We start from the raw sequence: 22,094 nt of genomic DNA, 5'->3' as shown, positions 1-22,094 counted from the left end.
ATAACTTTAGTATAGTGGTGGTAATGTCGAGGGCAGCAGTTTAGGGGTTAATAACTGTATGTAGGTGGTGGCGACATTGGGGGCGGCAGATTAGGGGTTAATAAGTGTAATGTAGTTGGCGGCGACATTGGGGGCGGCAGATTAGGGGTTAATAACTGTAATGTAGGTGTCTGCAGTGTCGGGGGGCGGCTGATTAGGGGTTAATAAGTATAATATAGGTGTTGGCGATGTCGGGGGCGGCAGATTAGGGGTGTTTAGACTTGAGGTTTATGTTAGGGTGTTAGGTGTAAACATTTTTATTTCCCTATAGGAATCAATGGGGCTGCGTTACAGAGCTTTACGCTCCTTTATTGCAGGTGTTAGACTTTTTTTCAGCCGGCTCTCCCCATTGATGTCTATGGGGAAATCGTGCACGAGTATGTAAAACCAGCTCAAAGCAGCGCTGGTATTGGAGTGCGGTATGGAGCTCAATTTTGCTCAACGCTCACTTATTGCCTGCTAACGCCAGGTTTTTGCAAACCTATAATAGCAGCGCTATAGGGAGGTGAGTGGTGTCAATAACTTGCAGGTTAGCACGGCACCGCTCATAACGCAAAACTCGTAATCTAGCCGTTTGTTTGTTGTTAGTGTTGTTTATTAATGTAAGCACATATCAGAATAAGACTGGGATTAATGTAATTATTTTAGGAACTCTTGAAAAACTGTCTAAAGCTATATGTCTCAAATAAAGTTTCTGCATTTCATTTAGATTTCCTCAGACTTTTGCATAATTGTTTAGTTGCCATAGCAGCCATTGTATATGTATGTGGCCCCATGGTTACTGATGGAGGCAACAGGTTCAATATACAAAGCAGTCGGTGCTTGTTGGACAGGCTCGCTCATATGCACCTGCTTTCCGCAAGGTAAAAAGTAGCAGCAGTCAACTGACTGCTACTTTACACCCTCTCTGCCACCTCTGAGGTGGCAGGGTTTAAACACCCAGAACACATTTGTTCAGCATGATTGACAGGCCCTGCTCTTGTGTAACAGCAGGGGGCGGCATTGCACAAGGAACCTTGACCGTCCGCCCACCTTTTAGTACTTGGAGATTAATGTCTCTAGGTGATGCAAGATATAAATAGAGGCAAAAGGCAATGTAAGAAAACTCACACATTTATCTTCAGTTAACAAAATAACGTTCTAATTGTGTTTCACAAATAATTCTCTCTCACAAACACACACACATATATATATATATATATATATATATATTCCATAAATAATCAGACATATAGATCAACAAACAGAGATAGCTAGATAGATAGACAGATGGAGAGATAGATAATATATTGTTAGATGAATTTCAGATTCAGTTTTGCTAGTCACCACAAATATTGTGAATTTGACTTATTTAGCAAGAAAAGCCTATGCGATTGCATTTTCTGCAAGATATTTTTGTGTGCAATCAATGAAATAACTTAGTGAATGTATTAAACGTATGACTTGCTTATGACCTCATAACCTGTACAGCTTAGTTTAAGCTTCTATAGATGGCTAAATGTATGTTAATCATTGCCTTTATAACAAAAAATAAATGAAAAAAAGTATAATTGTGGTACTATTTCCATAAAAAATACTGATGGGTTCCAAACCTGTAAGAAAAAAGTAAAAATATAATACTGACTGGTAAGTGGGGGAAAAATTGTTGGCTATTGTTTTATTTCTTGTGAGTTAAAGTATCCTTCTGGAAGCAGCAGCAATGTGTCTTCTAAGCTAAAATAAATGAGGTTATTAAGTTTGGCACTTAAAGTTTATTAATATTCATCTTCTTTCTCTGCTTTTTTTTCTTGTTATAGGTTATTAAAACTAATAGTTCATGAATATAACTTATCATGGCATTGGTATTGTAACATAATTTACTGGAACATTTTTGGTATGTTGTTAATGTTTAAAGATGCTTAAATACACAGACATTATCAAAAGGACAACTTAACACATTGCTAATTACTTTTGAAATTCTGAGTTTGCTTTTTTCATTTTTGGCAAAGGCATCATAAAAAATACAATTATATTTCAAGTGAAAATTTAAAGTTTCAAATGTACACAGCTAACTAGTGCTGCTTTTAGGAATGCACAGATCATTATGGGTTTCACAGTAATTCATAAATATACAGTGTACTATAAATACTGTAATTGTTTTCTCCAACATATCTAAGAATTGTGAGATGAAAGGAAGAAAAGTCACTCAGTTTCCTATGCTAAGAAAAATATTCAATAAACTGTGAAGAGATTGCTGATACTTTAGTAAATATGTTTCATGGTAACCAAAGAAATAGAAGGCAGTGTTCTCACTAGACAGCCCCATTAGTAAAAATAGGCCTTAAAGGGACACTAAATACTTTGAGATTATAATATTAAGGGCTAGATTACAAGTGGAGTGCTAAATTTGCCCATTTGCAGGCACTCGATAATTAATCAGCCATTACAAGTGGCTGGTTAGTGCTACCGCAAGTTCGCGGTAGCAATTAACGCTTATAAAATTAACCAGAGATCAGATCTCTGGTTAATTTTATAAATGTGCCCCAAATGCCCAAAGACAGCAGCATCTTTATTTTTTAATAAAATAACTGCACTAGGCCTTTACATTGCGGTCTATGGGAACTGTGTGTTCCCAGTAAATATTTATGTATATGCTTATATACATATATATGTATGTGTTAATTTGTGTATATAGACATATTAACACACAAATATATATGTATATAAGCATATACATATATATTTAAATTTGCTGCCATCGCTGCGCTTACTTACCCCTTAGGTTCTTCTGCGCTTAAGTTCTAACCACTGGAACCTATGGAAGCGCTCTCTTGTGAGTACAATGCTTCCCAGCAATTGCTGACAACTTGTAATACCAGCGCACATTAGCGTGCACTTGTATTACACAGTGGAGAACAAATATCCCTTTCATGAAAGCGATATTTAGCGCTCCACTTGTAATCTGGCCCAAAATGTTTAATAATTTGTCATAAAAACCATTTCAATAACATTTTAAATATTTATTTTTGTCCACAGTGTCCTTTAAAGGGACACTGAACCCAAATTTTTTTCTTTCGTGATTCAGATAGAGCATGCAATTTTTTTTTTTTTTTTAATATTTATTTTTATTGGTAATCCATTTCAGGGTACAGAAAACAAAACATGGTATTGATACAGTGTTTACATAATTGGGGGTAAGATACAAATCAGGCTTAAATAAAGAAAAAAAAGAAAAAAAAAATATGAAAATATGAGAAAACCCCCACGAAATTCATGTTGTTATATCTTAATATTCAGCATAATATCTTATTTACCCCTAAATGGATACCATTTTCTAAAGGAGAGAACCAAGGGGAAAAGAAGGAAAAAAAAAAAAAAAGGGAAAAAAGAAGGGGAGAGAATCCCGTCCTTTCCTCTCGTCCCATCACCCCCCATGCAATTTTAAGCAACTTTCTAATTTACTCCCATTATCAAATTTTCTTCATTCTCTTGGTATCTTTATTTGAAAAGCACCATTTTTGGTGAACAACCTGGGTTGTTCTTGCTGATTGATAGATTAATTTAACTGACCAATAAACAAGTGCTGACCAGGGTCTGAACCACAAAATAGCTTAGATGCCTTCTTTTTCAAATAAAGATAGCAAGAGAATGAAGAAAATTGATAATAGGAGTAAATTAGAAAGTTGCTTAAAATTGCATGCTCTATCTGAATCACGAAAGAAAAAATTTGGGTTCAGTGTTGCTTTAATTTCGTTCTGAAACTTCTAACCTTTCCAATTCCTGTTAAAAGTGCAGATTTAACACTGATATTTTCCATTGGTTGCACACTTTTTGGACTCATGTATAACTGTATCTGGTTGGTTTCAGCAGAGAAGATTTTAAAACAGAAACCTAGGTTACAGTACAGTGATGCCCACTGCGTTATGGAAACTATGAAACCTATTTTTTCAATATTTAAACAATTAATATATATTTTTTTAATGAATCAGAATATTTTTCTCTGTCTAAACCTTGCTTTTAATACACCATTCTGTTTAAATTAATTTATTAAGCAATTAAAGGGATATGAAACCCACAAATGTTCTTTCATTATTCAGATAGATCATATTATTTTAAACAACTTTCCAATTTATTTCTATCTTTCTATCTTTCTATCTTCCTTTAAATGGAAGATTGCCCTGCTTCCCTGGATTGTGGAGAAGCCTATTTGCCAGCCTCCTTCCTCATGACTATGGCCCCTGGAAGATTGTGCCCCTGAGAACGTATTAACTTTTATTGGGTGTGTATGGCCCTTTAAGAACCGTCTGGGGACATATTATGACTTTGGAGAACAATGCCCCTTTAAGACTATGTCCCCAGACCTGTAAAATAACTTGTCCCTGGCTTTCTCCCACTTGGTTCAGTAAATAGGACTTACTGAACCAAGTACCACACAGGCAGAGTGTTCCACAGAAAGGGAGCACTGTTACAAAAGCATTAGTTTTCATTGTGTGCCATTAAGAGTTAATTTTGTTCAGCTTCAAGAAGTTATTCTAAATACAAGTTTGCTGGGATCAGCTCTAATTAAGTTTAGTGATAAACATTCCCATGGTCTAATCAGACTGCTAGTGATAAGATGGACTGCATTGTTTTCTTGTGTGTAACTTGTTATCTGCTGAAGAAATGTAATTCTACTATGGCCTGTCAATGGGCGTTGTCTCTCTATCTAAATGTATCAAATGTGTGATTGGGGATTTTATGCCTCCCCCTGAGAGTGTCCTTTTTTGCATGTAACCTCAATAAAAAGCAGGCTTTGTGTTCCAGCACATCAGACCTTTTCTGACCCTCTAACTTGCAGCCTTGACTCATGTTTGTAGGGGACAGCTATAATCACTACAGGGATTGCTATGCTCTTCATACTCCCTTAGCTACTGAGCTCTTGTAAGAGCTCTTGTTCCTGATCCTGCTTCACGCTACAGAAGGAAGAGGTTCACCTACTGGAGCCTGGTCGTAGGTCCAGGGCGCAGAGCAGATGGCGAGATACCAGCCCAGCAGTGGTGGTTCGTAGAGTCTGCATTACTTATGGTGGCTACGCAGTAGTCTATGGTGTCTACGGTGCTGATAATCCTTTGGTGAGCGCTAGGAGCACCCTTTTCTATGGTCCAACTTCCAGCCAGCCTGGAGGCAACCGTAACATTTGGCGGGAGCGGTGGGATGGCGTCCTAGCGCAAGGAACAGCACCCCAAGAGCACTGGTATCGTATGAGAGTTATTGAGGGCAACACTAGCTACTGCGCAGTGTCCCTACCTACAGCAGCATGGAGCTGACAAGACACTGGTCAGAACCCTGTAAAGAGCACCTCAACCGGATCCGTCGCTATGAGGGCGCTGATTTCGTTCCAGAGGTAAAGAGGCGGCTAGTCCGATATGGTCCAGACCCTGCACAGGAGGTAGTCAGTCGAATCATCCGGGAATTGGATACTGAGAACGAAGCGGAACGAGCCTTTGAGCTCCAACTGTGGAGTTTGGGGGTATGGACACCTAGTCTCCAGCGAGAAAGTGAGTTACAGGGAGAGGAGAGCAGCGACCTCCCTCCCCAGCGGCAGTGTACCGTGCAGAGGGAAGAGACAACCGGTCTCCTTCCCCAACCCCAACCAGAGATACCCGAGGCAGCAGGCCTCATAGACTGGTCCTGGGAGGACCCCCAGCAGGCAGGTGGAGATGGGACCGCAGTCTCTCTACCGGCCCTACAGGAATGCTGGGCAGGCGGCCCAGATCCCCAGCGACAGACCCAGCTACAGGGAGGGGAGAGCATCGACCTCCCTCCCCAGCCAGAGTGTGCCTTCCAGGGAGAGGAGACAACTGGTCTCTCTCCCCAGCCGCAGCATGTTCCACAGGGAGCGGAGAGCATCGACCTCGCTTCCCAATGGCCGCCGGAGTATCAGGAGGAGGAGGTAAGCCAATCTCCCCCTCCCCAGCTAACTCCTAACTTGGGCCCAGGGTTAACAGTGGAGATGTTCACCCCCACTGACCCCCACGTTCCCTTTGCCACTGGGCAGGACTATGCCCCAATTCCCCCAGCAGAAGAGCTGGCATCAGGACAGAGCGCTGCTGGCCTCTGCCCTACAGACCCCCTTGTTACAGGACTGGCCTGCAAACCCCTCACCCCAGCAGAAGCGCTGGCACCAGGGCAGAGTGCCGCTGGCCTCTGCCCCCCAAGTGCCACCAGCTATTTGCCCAGCTGCGCCAGGAAGGCCGAGGATGCTACACTTTCATCCTACAACCTGGAACCTACAGGCCAGTACTACTTATTGTGGGGGGGCTACTTTGATGCTAATGTTTATTTGTGGGTGGGTTGCGAGACTAACTTAGGCACTGACCAACAGAAGGTCAGGTGCCTGGTTAGTCTCCCTCCAAAAGGGGAGATATGTTACAAAATGCTATTTGTAACTGGCCCTTTAAATGGAAGATTGCCCTGCTTCCCTGGATTGTGGAGAAGCCTATTTGCCAGCCTCCTTCCTCATGACTATGGCCCCTGGAAGATTGTGCCCCTGAGAACGTATTAACTTTTATTGGGTGTGTATGGCCCTTTAAGAACCGTCTGGTTCATAAACCGACATATTGTGAGTTTGGAGAACAATGCCCCTTTAAGACTATGTCCCCAGACCTGTAAAATAACTTGTCCCTGGCTTTCTCCCACTTGGTTCAGTAAATAGGACTTACTGAACCAAGTACCACACAGGCAGAGTGTTCCACAGAAAGGGAGCACTGTTACAAAAGCATTAGTTTTCATTGTGTGCCATTAAGAGTTAATTTTGTTCAGCTTCAAGAAGCTATTCTAACTACAAGTTTGCTGGGATCAGCTCTAATTAAGTTTAGTGATAAACATTCCCATTGTCTAATCAGACTGCTAGTGATAAGATGGACTGCATTGTTTTCTTGTGTGTAACTTGTTATCTGCTGAAGAAATGTAATTCTACTATGGCCTGTCAAAGGGCGTTGTCTCTCTATCTAAATGTATCAAATGTGTGATTGGGGATTTTATGCCTCCCCCTGAGAGTGTCCTTTTTTACATGTAACCTCAATAAAAAGCAGGCTGTGTGTTCCAGCACATCAGACCTTTTCTGACCCTCTAACTTGCAGCCTTGACTCATGTTTGTAGGGGACAGCTATAATCACTACAAGGATTGCTATGCTCTTCATACTCCCTTAGCTACTGAGCTCTTGTAAGAGCTCTTGTTCCTGATCCTGCTTCACGCTACAGAAGGAAGAGGTTCACCTACTGGAGCCTGGTCCAGGGCGCAGAACAGACGGCGAGATACCAGCCCAGCAGCGGTGGTTCGTAGAGTCTGCATTACTTATGGTGGCTACGCAGTAGTCTATGGTGTCTACGGTGCTGATGATCCTTTGGTGAGCGCTAGCAGCACCCTTTTCTACGGTCCAACTTCCAGCCAGCCTGGTGGCAACCGTAACATATCTAATTTCTAAGTTCTTTTATTATCGTTTGCTGAAAGAACAGTAATGCTATACTGGGAGCTAGCTAAAAGCAAATGATAAGAGGCATACTGTATATGTGCAGCCACCAATCAGCAGTTAATGAGCCTACCTTGGAATACTTTTCAACAAAGGGTATAAAGAGATAAAATCAAATTAGTTAATAAAAATAAATTGGAAAGTTATTTAAAATTGCATGCTCTATCTGAATCATGAAGGAAAAAAAATGGTTTCATGTCCTTTAACATCACTTTTGTAGCCCTATGGGTGGACAAAAAAATAGGTGTTAAACAAGTTACAAGAAAAGCAATAAAATGTAAAAACATTACAAACTATACATGTTATATACAAATGTTGTTTAACATGAAATATAGTGCCTTTAAGTTAAATTTATTTCAGGAATTTAAAAAAATGCATTACACAATATGACATTACAAAGAGCGTTACATTTTTTCCAAAGATGTGATGAAAATGTTGATCTTTTATTCTTCACAGAGTAAATCTAAAAGCATATTAAAATATTGGCTCAGAACCAATCCATTTGATCAAAAACATTGTGTGCAAGCTTGAAATACGTTTCTTTTTCTAAGTAATTCCAATCCATTAGAAACTGCCACTTGATTTAGTAAAAACAAAAAATGTTTGAATTATGTATATGACTTAACAAGAAAACATAGTTAACCCCCCAAAATATTAGAAACAGTATCTTTTGCTTCAAAAATGTTGAAAACTCTCTTGAAAACCATGTGAAGTTATTAAGTGAAATAAGTCATTTAAAGGGATAGGAAAGTCAAAATTTAACTTGCATGATTCAGATAGAGCAGTCATTTTAAGACACTTTTAAATTCACTTTTATTTACAAATGTGCTTTATTCTCTTGTTATCCCTTTTTGAAATAGAATACGCACATATCCTACACTGGTTGCTGATTGGTGCCTGCACACATTTGTCTTTTTTGATTGGCTGACTAGATGTGTTCATCTAGCTGTCGGTAGTGCAATTCTATTCATTCAGCAAAGGATAACAAGAGAACAAAGCTAATTTGATAATATGTCAATTGGAAAGTTGTTTAAAATTGTATGTTCTATCCAAATCATGAAATAATATTTTGGGTTTTCCTGTTCCTTTAATATTTATAATGACTTTCCAATGTTTTTGAATGAAGGTGTTTTCATTTAGCTAATAATATCAATTGATGACATCTGTGCAATTACCAATTTTATAAAGTTTTCTTTAGTTTAATAAATAAGATGTCCTATCACTTCATTGCAATCAGAAATAATCTTGCCGTTCCTTATTTAAAGGGACATGATTATCTGTTTTATATGGGATGTAGGGATGGGCGAATGTTTCTAAAAATTCGAAATTTAAAACTAATTTTGATAGATTCTATTGTTCGAATCGAATTTCGAATGTTTATATAACATTCTATTTTCGAATTTTCATTTTCGAATTTTTCAATAAAATTCGAAAATATCCGTTTGAATAATAGAATGTTTTGCTATGTATTCATTCAATTTCGAAATGTAATATTCGAATTTGAATGTGACATTCGAATTCGAATGTGACATTCAAATTTGAAATAGTATTTCTAGTCTACAACTGTGTTTAATAAATGTAATATTCGAATTCGAATGGTACATTCGAATTCGAATGTCACATTGGAATTTGAAATAGTATTTCTAGTCTAATACTGTATTTTAAATGTGATATTCGATTTGAATGTGATATTCAATTCGAATGTGACATTCGAAATAGTGTTTCTAGTCTACAATTGTGTTTTATAAATGTAATTTTCGAATTCGAATGTGATATTCGAATGTGACATTCAAATTCGAATGTGACATTCAAAAACTGTAAATAACATTCGAAAATTGAATTTTTAAGAATATTCGTTCTTATCAACATTCTATTATGTAAATCGAATTTCTACAATAACATTCGTTCTAACATTCGAATTCGGATATAAACACATTCGCCCATCCCTAATTGGATGCTAATCTTGATTGAATGCTCTTTAAAAACAGTTAGGTGGGTTATTGTGGTATTTTCACATGACTGGGATGCCTTTAAATTTAAAAACGTTTAAAAGTCAACCAAAACACTAATGATAATTCAAATTGGGAAAAATTAATAAAATTTTACATTTAATTGGAACATTTTACAATGTGGAATTAAGCTCCTCAAAAGTTGTTTTTGTTGACAGTATGCCTATTATAACATGCATGATTTATACTGCTTGTTTAGAATCATATCTCTTACTTCAAAAAACAAATCATCTATGAGAAACTACAACATGCCTATATTTATCACCTATAATGATAGCATGTCAAATAAAATAAGTTATAAATCACATATTGTCTAAAATATGAAACTATGATTAACTTTTTTCTAGGATAGATAAAACTCTACACTGGAATTCAACAAAGTGGTTGGGGTGAAAAAAGGCTATAAGAAGCATCTAGTATAAGCCATATAACTAATCTCTAGGATCTGTATAAGATTCCCTTATAGTAAAAATACTTATAATTAAAAAACAAACAAAACAAAAAAGTGGTGTCAAAGTAATACTACAAAATAACATTGTGCCCAACTAATTTATTAATTAAAGGGACAGTCTAGACCAGACTTGTTATTGTTTAAAAAGATAGATAATCCCTTTATTACCAGTTCCCTAGTTTTGCACAACCAACACAGTTATATAAATACACTTTTTACCTCTGTGATTACCTTGTATCTAATCCTCTGCAAACTGCCCCCTTATTTTAGTTCTTTTAACAGACATCCATTTTAGCCAATCAGTGCTGGCTCACCTGAACTACATGTGCGTGAGCACAGTGTTATCTATATGACACAAATGAACTAACACCCTCTAGTGGTGAAAAACTGTCAAAATGCCCTGAGAAAAGAGGCGGCCTTCAAGGGCTTAGAAATTAGCATATGAACCTCCTAGGTTTTGCTTTCAACTAAAAATATCAAGAGAACAAAAAAAAAATTAGTAATAAAAGTAAATTTGTTTTTTTTTCCTAATCCCCATATCAACATCAGACCTCAGATTTCAGACCCTTAGCCATGAAGTAATTTAGACATCCTTTTACCTTAATATACCCACGGTCACCCAGCTGCAACTCTGTTTCTTTAGTTTCCTCTGCGTTTGGTATGTTGTCTTTTACACAGGGAAGTGCAAGATAGTGCTGAGCCTAGTTGTCACACTACCTGACAACCAGGCAGAAATGTGGCACATAGGGCACCAAATCCATGTTACCCTTTTGTGCAACACTCTTTTTGCCACACATGTCACTAGTGCCATATGTTGCTGACCCCTAATATAATATAATATGAATTGCAAATTGCAATAAATATTTTACCTCAATTGTGAAATACAAAAATAAATAAATCCTTATAGATTCACCTAAAAGACAGTCCTGTACAGAAACAACAGGCAGTTTCACTAAACACCTCCCCTTCTATTTTAGACATTTCTTACATGTTATTTGTATGTGTTTAATTAAATCTTATTTATAATCTAATCTGCATATAGATTTATCAGTGAAGATAAAATCTCAGCTTGTAGATCTTGAAACAATGAAATAGGTCCACTGGGGTCATGTTGATTCTAATCCAATTATTTTCTATTTTTTTTTTTCTAAACCACAAACAATCATTTTCACTCCTTTTAAACCTTAGCATTCTGTTTGGCTTCATCTTTTAACTCACCTTTTAGCCTAATTGCATTGCCTCATCATCGTCATGTTCTTCTCTTTGTATCTCATTTCCTCATGGTAAAATATCAGATAAGGTTTACAGAAGACTTAGGGTCTTTATCAATGTCCAGTTCAACACAGTTCCCAACCAGGGAACCTGTCCCCCAAAATTGCTGTGAGTAAGCAGCATTGTGCTGCCCACATATATCATTGCTAAAGAAGATGCTTGTGCAACTCCCTGCTCTTACATGATTGTTACAGTCTGGGGTAATAATTTTTGAGGATTGCAGAGAGGGTAAGAAACAGCTGTCAGAAGACGTCTGCTTTTCAACTATTGCTTGCAGGCTCTCTTGTACGAGTTCAACATTTCCAAATCCTCTTTGTATTAATAATTAATCATTGGACTGGATCATAATTTAGGTAATACGAGACAAGACAAGTATTTAAAGTGAGCCTTTGAGTTTATCTGGCATCTTCTAAAGCAAAACAAGCAATATATTGCTGCTGAATTATGTATGTCATGCTACATTTGCATTGTTTTTGAATTTTTTAAACTTGATAATCAGTTCGGTAGAAATATAATTTGGAGAACGTTTTTTCTTATATTATATTATTATATAACATATCAATATGTACATTACAAATAGCATTAAAATTGAATAAAGCAAATACTGTTGTTTCATAGTTAATGTATGCGAAAAGAACGGGAGAATAAAAACATGGGCATTTAAGTGTATAATCACTATTTTAGTATAAAGTTTTACCTAAAAAATACACACAAACAAATTAAACCAAAGCCTGAATTTCCACTGGTGATGTTAACATGGAGACACAAAGCATCAAAACTATTTGGTGTTTGTACAGTGTTATTGACTTAGTTTTTTCACTGAGTTTACATATTTTCATTTTACAACTGCAAAACAATTTCATAAGGTGTTAAGCGTAACCCTCACATTTTCATTTAACATTCAGCAACTTGATCATTTTTCAAAGGATAATAGTGTCTCATAGAATGTTGTTTAGCTATAAAGATATAGTTTTGCTCTTGAAATCTTAACTTGTGATTGCAGTATGTCAGCTGCTTTTTCCAGTATTGGATTGTGGTTGAAGAACAACCCTGTGACACTTAAAAGGACATGAAACACAAAAAAAATTCTTTCATGATTCAGATAGAGAATACAATTTTAAACAACTTTCTAATTTACTTCTATTATCATTTTTTTTCATTCTCTTGGTGTCATTTGTTGAAGGAGCAGCAATGCACTAATGGTTTCTAACTGAACAAATGGGTGAGCCAATCACAATTGATATATATATATATGCAGCAACCAATCAACAGCTAGAACCTAGGTTCTCTGCTGCTCCTGAGCTTGCCTAAATAAACCATTCAGCAAAGGAGGACAAGAGAAGGAAGCAAATTAAATAATAGAAGTATATTGGAAAGTTGTTCAAAAAAATGCTCTGCCTAAATCATGAACATTTTTTGGGGGTTTCATGTCCCTTAAAAAAAAAAAAAAAGCGGCTCCAGGAAGGAAGAACAGGACAATACAGAAAATATTATTTCAACAAGGTGAGAGTCCTATTGTACTTTTCATGGTTTTAAACAATACATTTGTTTAGTAATGATTTATGAATAATTGCTATAATAAATAGGATTTCAGTAATTTAAATATTAAATATTTATAGCTTCTTTTTTTTAATTATTCTTATGATTGTATTAAATATTTGTGTGTCTGACATGTTTTGCAAATGTTGCACTTTATACCTAGGCAGGGGTGTCAGCTGTCCTCCTCAAAAATACTGTACACACTCTAGATGTCTAGGCACGATCCTAAGTGGGGGATACACAATGCCCCCCAAAAGTTCACACTCTTGATCCAACCATGTATATTTTTTAACAACTAAGTAATCATTTACCCCTTGGTTGCCATTAAAATACAAATCAATAATTTTACCTCTGGTTGCCAGTAATGCAACCTCCTTGTCTAACTTATTTTTTCTGCTTCATATTTGTAATGCATTGAGATATAGGAGGTATTTTACATTTACCTAAAACTCTGTTACTTTAAAAAAACTGGATATTTAAGTGTCCAGTATTTTTGTGAAGATTTTACTGTACAGTCTGCTAAAATACTGGACTGTTTGGTTGAATACTGGACCCTATACCTAGGAGAGGCTCTCAGAAAATAGTAGAAAGGTGAAAACTGTTAATAAACTCAATGGAAAATGTGCAAAGATTATAGTTGTTAAGGCTCTCATAGACTTGAATAGGAACTAAAAACAGCCTTCCCCTGACGTAATTTGTCACGTGCCACACGAAAACCCAACAGCTTTGTAGACTACCAGATGGTTTTATTTTTATTGACAACCCTTTTTAACATTTAAGTTTGTGTGTTTCCTATAACAGTTTCTCAAGCTGAGGCTTTAATATATGCGGAACATTACTTTTTTATTAGTCGTTAAATTCCAGACCAAAATGTGTTATTCACTAGAAAAGTGATTGACCCAACAATGAGTGAATATATGACATATGAGCTACCAAATTTATTTTAAATTAATTAACCCATGGCCTAGATAAGGTAGTGTCCTTTCATCCTCTTTATGGATTCGCTATGGTGAGTATGTGTTTTTGGACCAATTTTTTTTTTTTCCTTTTCTTTTTCTTTTTTTTTTTCTCTGTACACTTTCTTATATTTTTTCTAACACATTATCCCTCATTTTCTTCTCATTAGTGTGTTTCTCTATTTTTAGTTTTCCAACTCTGTTACAACAGTATAGCTGATAGCTTTCACATATATTTATTTGCAACTTCTAAGGTGACCTCTTTTCAGTCATTATAAGTATTAAAGGGACACTGAACCCAATTTTTTTCTATCGTGATTCAGATAGAGCATGCAATTTTAAGCAACTTTCTAATATACTCCTATTATCAAATTCTCTTGGTATCTTTATTTGAAATGCAAGAATGTAAGTTTAGATGCCGGCCCATTTTTGGTGAATACACTGTGTTGTTCTTGCTGATTGGTGGATAAATTCACCTACCAATAAACAAGTGCTTTCCATGGTCTGAACCAAAAAATAGCCTTATTTTTCAAATAAAGAAAGCAAGAGAACGAAGAAAAATTGATAAAAGGAGTAAATTAGAAAGTTGTTTAAAATGCTGTATCTGAATCACGAAAGAAAAAAATTGGGCTCAGTGTCCCTTTAATATTATGTGCTGGGAACTAGGATTCACAGGATTTCCTACTAGTTGTTTTTGCCTCCTTCTTGTTCCTGTTATGCATATTTATTTATTTTTAAACAGTAATTTAAAGATTTATCATTATAAAGTGAATAAAACCTAAAAAATATGACATTAGCATAGACATATAGTACTATTTAAAGGGACAGAAAACTCAAAATCAAACATTCATTATTCAGATAGAGCATGCAATTTTAAACAACTTTCCAATTTACTTCTATTATCAAATTTGTTTTATTCTTGTGATATCCTTTGTTGAAGAGATTACCTTAGTAGGCTCAGGGACAGTAATGCACTACTGGGAGCTAACTGGTGATTGGTGTCTGTACATATATGCTTCGTGTCATTGGCTCATCCATTGTGCTCAGCCTCTCAATAGTGCATTGCTTCTCCTGAACCTACTGTTCAATGAAGGATATCAAGAGAACAAAGCATAATGTATGATAGAAGTAAATTGGAAAGTTGTTTAAAATTGCATGCTCTGTCTGAATCATTATGTTTAATTGTGGCTTTAATGAACATTAAAAAATTGTTGAGGCTACATATGTTAGGAAACCACTGGCTCAGAGTTTATAATTATAGAGAACAGTTTTTTTATTCACCCATACATATCACATTTACATAATACGTTTTCTATTTAGTGAAACATTTTAGTACTTTCAGTCTTTGGATAAAACACCACCTTTAATTCTTTATCTGAATTTAATGTAGCATGGAATTAATACATTGAATGTCATGTACTTATTTATATTATACCGCAGATGCCATCAAACTTTGTTATGTTACTTTTGGGTTATGCAATAACTTTTGAATAATTGGTGGTCCTTCTTCATATTAATAAGAGTTAGAGAACAATTTGTAATATCTTTATTCTTGTAAAAGAACCAACAAATAAATATGAGAGCATAAGGATGAATTCATAACACTTTATAATTAAAAACAAACACTATTGGTTCTAGCACTGAATTTTGAAGAGCCATTAAACCCCATTTTTTTATTTGAGATTTAGACAGAGAATACAATTTAAATCCAATTTATATTGTTTTCATTGTATTCTTTGTTGAATAAATACCTAGGTAAGCAGCATGCACATATCTGGAGCACTACATGGCAGGAACAAGTGCTGCCAACTAGTGCTCTTGCAAATGTATAACATTCTTGCAAAACTGCTGCCATATAGTGCGGCTGACATGTGCACACTCCTAAGCTTACTTCCACGCCAGGGGCGGAATGAGCAATTGGGCAATAGACAGAGGGCCTGGCATGTGAGGGGGCCCCCCAGATATACTGCTTATGCTCACAAAATTGTGACTTTGAGGGAGTGGGCGGTGGCAGGGAGACAAATGTTAGCATGAGACCATACACACAGTGAGTATCTACAGCCCCTCCAGTTATAAGATTAGCTAGATCAGTGCAGCATTGACAGCTGCGCTAGTGGTTGTAAGCTGGTGCAGGCAACAGATGATCAGGAGCTAGCGCAGCACTGACAGCTGTACTAGTAGCAGTTACAAGTGGGCAAAGTGGGTGCCCAGTCCCTGGCCTGGGTGCCCTGTGTCTGATTAAGAAGTAAGTTTCTCTGGGGCCCTGTAGTGTGGAGTCCAGCCCAGGAGGGTTGGGGTTCTGGTTGCTGGATCTGTGGTGACCCTAGAGTATGGGGTCCCTGGCTGTGGAAGCCCTGTCCCTGGAGGTTGGGGGCCCTGGTAGAGGCGAGGTAGGCAGGTGGTGGGATGAGAGAGGGGCATACGAGGCAGGGTGGGGCATAAGGTAAGGTGGTGGGTCCTTGCCTAAATTTTGCCTGGGGGCTCTGGTTATTCTCAGTCGTCCCCTGATCCCTGCTTTCCAGCAAAGAATACCAAGAGAACAGAGAAAATGTCATAATAGAAAGTTGTATAAAATGACATGGTCTATCTGATTCATGAAGAATCAAGAACAAATGTGGGTTTCACAACACTTTGATTTTTTTAGCTTATATCAAAATATATATATTATAGTTACATATATAAGTAGTTTTTTTGTTCCCATATATTTATGGCTGTTAGAGTTTCACAAAAATATCTCCTAATGCTAATTCTATTTTGGTACAGACTCACCATTTTGTATTTGTTGTTTGCCGTCTTCTCCGGGTTTGTCTGGTTTGTTTTGACTTTCTCCTGAGGAAGGTTGTCTGTTTACATTTGGTAATCGAGTCCCGTTTACATTTCCCTGACTAGATTCTGTAGTTTTGCTTTCAGTGGAATTTGGTTCTCTGTTTGTTTCTTGTTTAGATGTTAATAGTTTTTCCTCAATTTCTTCCGTCTTCTTATCTTCTTTTTCCTTTACAACACTTTCTTCTGCTTCTTTTTTAGCCCTTTCTTCTGCATCTGTTATAAAAAGATTGAACATAATGAATGAAACTTTCAGAACTAAATGTGCGTTAATTTAATATTTTTCTAGGTTTCTTCTAATTTTTTTTTAACCCCTTAAGAACCGCAATGTACCATGTATGTCGCCAGCTGTTAAGGGTTTCCTTGTTTATAATAGCTGGTGTTCCGCCACAAGTGGAGGGACTGCGCTATGATACTATCCCTTCTGGTCACCAGAAATAGCGCTGTCTCGCCGCTGGCAGCGAGACAGCACTATTAGTAATGCAAACCCATAGAAAGACCAGCAACGTACAGGGTATATTGCTGGTCCTTAAAGGGTTAAATGTTATTTTTATAATAAAACCAAATGTATTCATGCATGTGGGGGGGGGGGGCAGATCAGTGGGGGGGGGGGGGGGGCAGATCAGTTGTGTGCAAACACTGCTAGTTCAATCTCAATTTAAACAGTTTAAAGGGACATGAAAATGTGGGACACAGGTCAAATGGTTAGTACTAATTAGGCTATCTTCTGTCAGAGTTCAAGAATGCCTAAGCTCTAAGTTGGTCCAATTAGAAGATTTGATGATTAAAAGGGACACTAAACCAAAAAAATGTATTTCATAATTCAAGTAGAGAATACAATTTTAAACAACATTCCAATTTACTTCTATTATCTAATTTGCTTAATTTTTTTATATATCCTTTGTTGAAGAAATAGCAATGCACATGGGTGAGCCCATCACACGAGGCATCTATGTGCAGTCACCAATCAGCAGCTAATGAGCCTATCTAGATATGCTTTTCAGCAAATAATATCAAGAAAATGAAGTAAATTAGAAAACAGAAGTAAATTAGAAAGTTGTTTAAAATTGCATACTCTTTCTGTATCATGAAATAAAAAATCTGGGTTTCATGTCCCTTTAAAGGGACATTCCAGACATAATTGGAATCCACATGGATGCATTTCGGTTTTGAATATAAGCATTTTTTGTTACATACATGTATTAGCAAAATGCTTCTAATAAAAGCCATAGCTGTTTAAAATGCTGGTGCACGGTGCATACACTTTTGAAACACAGCACTTGCTTAGAGAGCCTAAGGTGCTTGTACCGTCTGGTAATGACTCAGTTTGTTAATTGCTGACATGATACAAGCCCCACTGGTGCTCTGAGCAGCTGCAATATTTAAAATGCTGGTGCACTGAGAATATCTTGCTATTCTTCACATGCACGTGCAGAGAAAAATGTTAACACTAAAACAGCGATCAATTTTATTAGAATTTTTTTTGCCAATACATAAATATTGCAAATATGTTTCTGTGCAAAGAATATCCCTTTACGTAACTGACATCAATAAGCGGTTAAAATAAGAGAATGGCATTGAAGACAGCTACAGGCGCAGGAGGCAAAACAATAGCATGGTGAGTATTATACTATTTTATTGTAGTTGTGCCCAGGAGGCTAATGTCCCTTTAATGTAGCCATATTCATACAAAAAATATTTTGCATGTTTAATAACAGTAAGTATGACAGCTTTTTGAGTTTAATTATTCTTTAAAGTAATATATACTGAGTTATGGTAAACATCATTTAGTCATTCAGGTACATCTAAATGTTTAATCTGTTTTCACAAATTTAAATAACTTTCCAATTTACTTCTATTATTAATTTCGCTTACTTCTCCTGGTATCCTTTGTTAAAGAGTTATCCTAAGTGAGCTCAGTAGCGTGCACATGTCTTTATCCATCAGGCAACTGTTTCCAAAAATGCTTAAAACAATGTTATATATAGTTGCAAACTCTGTTGTCACAGTGTCTGCAGCATTATATGGCAGAAGTTATTATAACTATGTATAACATTGCTATAAACATTGTTGCAAACATTGATGGCTAAAGACACGTACATGCTCCTGAGCTCACCTATGGTTACTCTTTAACAAAGGATACCAAGAGAACTAAGCAAAATTGATAATTGAAGTAAACTGTAAAGTTGTTTAAAATGTCATGCTCTATCCAATACATATAAGTTTAATTTCCACTTTATTGTCCCATTAAGTACAAGTGACAATTAGTACTCTAAGGGACAGATATTCCTTCCAATTTGTTCATGATTCAGACAGAGCGTTCAATTTTAAATAACTTTCCAATTGACTTCTATGATTAGATTTGCTTCATTCTCTTGGTATCCTGTCTTGAAAGAGCACAATGCCCCAAAGGGAGCTAGCTAAACACATTGGTCAAACCAATGACAAGAAGCATATATGGGCACAGTGGAGGCTCCTCCATTTGTGCATAGTCGCACGTGAACCCCCTGGGGCAAGAGGGGCAAAGAGGAAAAAAAAAAGCCAAAAAAAAATATATAATTTTATTATTATTGTGTCATAAATAATCATTTCAGCACATAATGTAGGTATAATAAAGTTAAGGCTTAAAGGCAGGCTCTCAGACAGGCTGTGTTGTGTATAATATCATCACATCATGTATTTAACTCAAACAGGAGGGGAGCTAGGACCGGGCGGACGCCGGACGACAGAGCAGAGCCCAGACTGCTGCACTGACGTCACCACCAGGCAAACCCACACCGCATCAGTCAGTCTCCTCCTCCTGATTTCTCCCGACCAGCCAGCCCAGCCCCAGGCACTGCGGCTACTGTCTCTTGTGCGCCGCGCGCCGTCACGCCCATGCCAGTCACCTGACCACTCCTATCCTAAACCTGTTCGCACGTGCGAACAGAGAGCCCCTATCCTGCACAGTGATCTCTATGCATCACTGTGCAGGCGTAGCTCCTCCCAGCCCGGCGACTGTAATAGAGCCTTAACCGCACAGGCTGAAGTGTGCGATTCACTTCAGCCTGTGCTCTGCCTCCTCCCACAGTCTGCCTGAGCTCGCCTCTGATACACTGCTGCGTACACGTGATGGCCCCTACAAGGCTCCTCCCCCTCAACGGCGCGAAAATCGCATTGTTTAAGAGCTCTGTGTACAACTTGCCTCTCTTCTTCTGTAAAACAAAAACAATCTGAATCTACATACTAATTTCTACATTGGTTACTGCAGTGCTGCCTCACTGAGTCTGTGACTATTGTTGACTCGCAGTCAGAGACTGAGTTAGTTAGATCAGACATTAGATAGGGAAGGAAGGCCAAGGTCAGGGACAGAGTCAGACAGGGTAGGGAGGTCCGAGGAATCTTGTCTTAAAAAAATATATTTTGCTGCAGGCCTGCAGCTTATTAGTTTGTGTGTGTGAGAAAAAAAAATGTCATTTTTATTTTTGCTTAAAAAAACAGATACAGTATCTCAGACAGTCAGATTAGAGTACTTAGGTAAGGAGTTCTTTAGTGGACTAGTGGAGTAATTTGGGAATAATAAAATAATATTTTTTAGCAGATTTTATCAGATTGCAATTAGAAGTTTTGCAAAAAAAGTTAAAAGTTTTTTTAAAAAAAGCAGTTAACATCTGCTGTGCTGCTGTCTGATACTAGTTGTGACCGTTGACGGCTGTCACGGTTTCTTATTCTTACCATTAATACATTTAAGTATTTTAGCAGATTAATTAATTAGCTGATTGCAATTAGAAGTTTTGGAAAAAAAGATAAAAGTTTTTTTATTTTAAAAAAAGCATTTAACTGCTGTGCTGTTGCTGATACTACTTGTTGACCGTTGACGGCTGTCACGGTTGCTTACCATTAATACATTTAAGTATTTTAGCATATTAATTAATTAGCAGATTGCAATTAGAAGTTTTGCAAAAAAAGGTAAAAGTTTTTTTGAAAAAAAAGCAGTTAACTGCTGTGCTGCTGTTGATACTACTAGTTGTTGACCGTTGACGGCTGTCACTGTTGCTTACCATTAATACATTTAATTTAAGTATTTTAGCAGATTAATTAGCAGATTGCAATTAGAAGTTTTGCAAAAAAAGAACAAAGTTTTTAAAAAAAAAAAAAAACAGTTAACTGCTGTGCTGCTGCAGATACTAGTTGTTGACCGTTGACGGCTGTCACGGTTGCTTACCATTAATACATTTAATTTAAGTATTTTAGCAGATTAATTAGCAGATTGCAATTAGAAGTTTAGCAAAAAAAAAGGTACAAGTTTTTTTTTTTAAAAACTGCTGTGCTGCTGCCGATACTAAAATTAGGCAGTAAACTGACATATTTAAGATTTTTTTTTTATCTCTAGTGAGCTATATTATTATAATTATTATAAGATATTACCTATTAGTTGTAGTTGATATTTTCTAACAGCTGCAATATATTTTATAACAACCGGCACTGCAAAACTACTTGCCGTTGCCTACTAGTGTTGTGTTGTATATTTTCCAACAGCTGCAGAGCTACCTACCTACAAGTTATATATTACATAACAACCGCCAAACTATTAAACTTTTAATATATTTTCTAACAGCAGCAGAGCTGCCTACCTACAAGTTATATATTAGATAACAACCGCCAAACTATTAAACTATTACTTCAAGTTGAGTTGTATATTTTCTAACAGCTGCAGAGCAGCAGAGCTACCTACCTACAAGTTATATATTACATAACAACCACAAAACTATTAAACTTTTAATATATTTTCTAACAGCTGCAGAGCTACCTACCTACAAGTTATATATTACATAACAACCGCCAAACTATTAAACTATTACTGCAAGTTGAGTTGTATATTTTCTAACAGCTGCAGAGCTACCTACCTACAAGTTATATATTAGATAACAACCGCCAAACTATTAAACTATTACTTCAAGTTGAGTTGTATATTTTCTAACAGCTGCAGAGCTACCTACATACAAGTTATATATTAGATAAGAGCAAAGGACTGTTCTTTGTGTGTAAACTAACAGTTAAGATGGTACTTAGTAAAATTAGTGTGTCTGAGCTAAAGCAATTACATTTTTCAACGTTGCCCATTGAAAGAAAAATTTAAATTAAAATGCTCAGGCCAACACCTATGCTTAACCTTACCCAGGTGACAAAATGTAAAACTAGAGATTACAAAAGAGAATTCAAACCCGAGGTATATGATAAATATCCATGGATTTGTGGTTGTGAATTATCAAACAGGCTCTTTTGTTTTTATTGTCTACTGTTTGCAAAACAAAGTGGGGATTCAAGCTGGGTGAGTTATGGTGTCGCCGATTTATCACATTTAAGTCAAAAAACAAATAAACATAATTGCTCCCAATCACATTTAAACTCCACATTAGAGTTTAATTTGCTAGGAAGGGTTGATATTCAGCAACAACTTGACAGTGCATATCGCTTGAATATTAAAAAACATAATGAGCAAGTAACGAAAAATCGCTATGTTCTTTCCAAAATA

At 36.7% G+C, this 22,094-nt stretch overlaps 1 protein-coding gene across 1 annotated transcript in view; it reads right to left on the bottom strand.

Moving 5' to 3' along the window:
* Positions 1 to 22,094, bottom strand: part of PDE1C (phosphodiesterase 1C) — a 1,522,336-nt gene that overhangs the window by 85,777 nt on the left and 1,414,465 nt on the right. The window contains exon 16 of the mRNA XM_053715778.1: positions 16,526 to 16,795. Within this exon, the coding sequence (XP_053571753.1) occupies positions 16,526 to 16,795 (270 nt within the window). The remainder of the gene's footprint in view (positions 1 to 16,525; positions 16,796 to 22,094) is intronic.

The sequence above is a fragment of the Bombina bombina genome, chromosome 5, assembly GCF_027579735.1.
Source record: "Bombina bombina isolate aBomBom1 chromosome 5, aBomBom1.pri, whole genome shotgun sequence".
NCBI lineage: Eukaryota > Metazoa > Chordata > Amphibia > Anura > Bombinatoridae > Bombina > Bombina bombina.
Note: the sequence above shows the minus strand (reverse complement) of the source record. Positions and strands in the feature narration are given on the sequence as shown.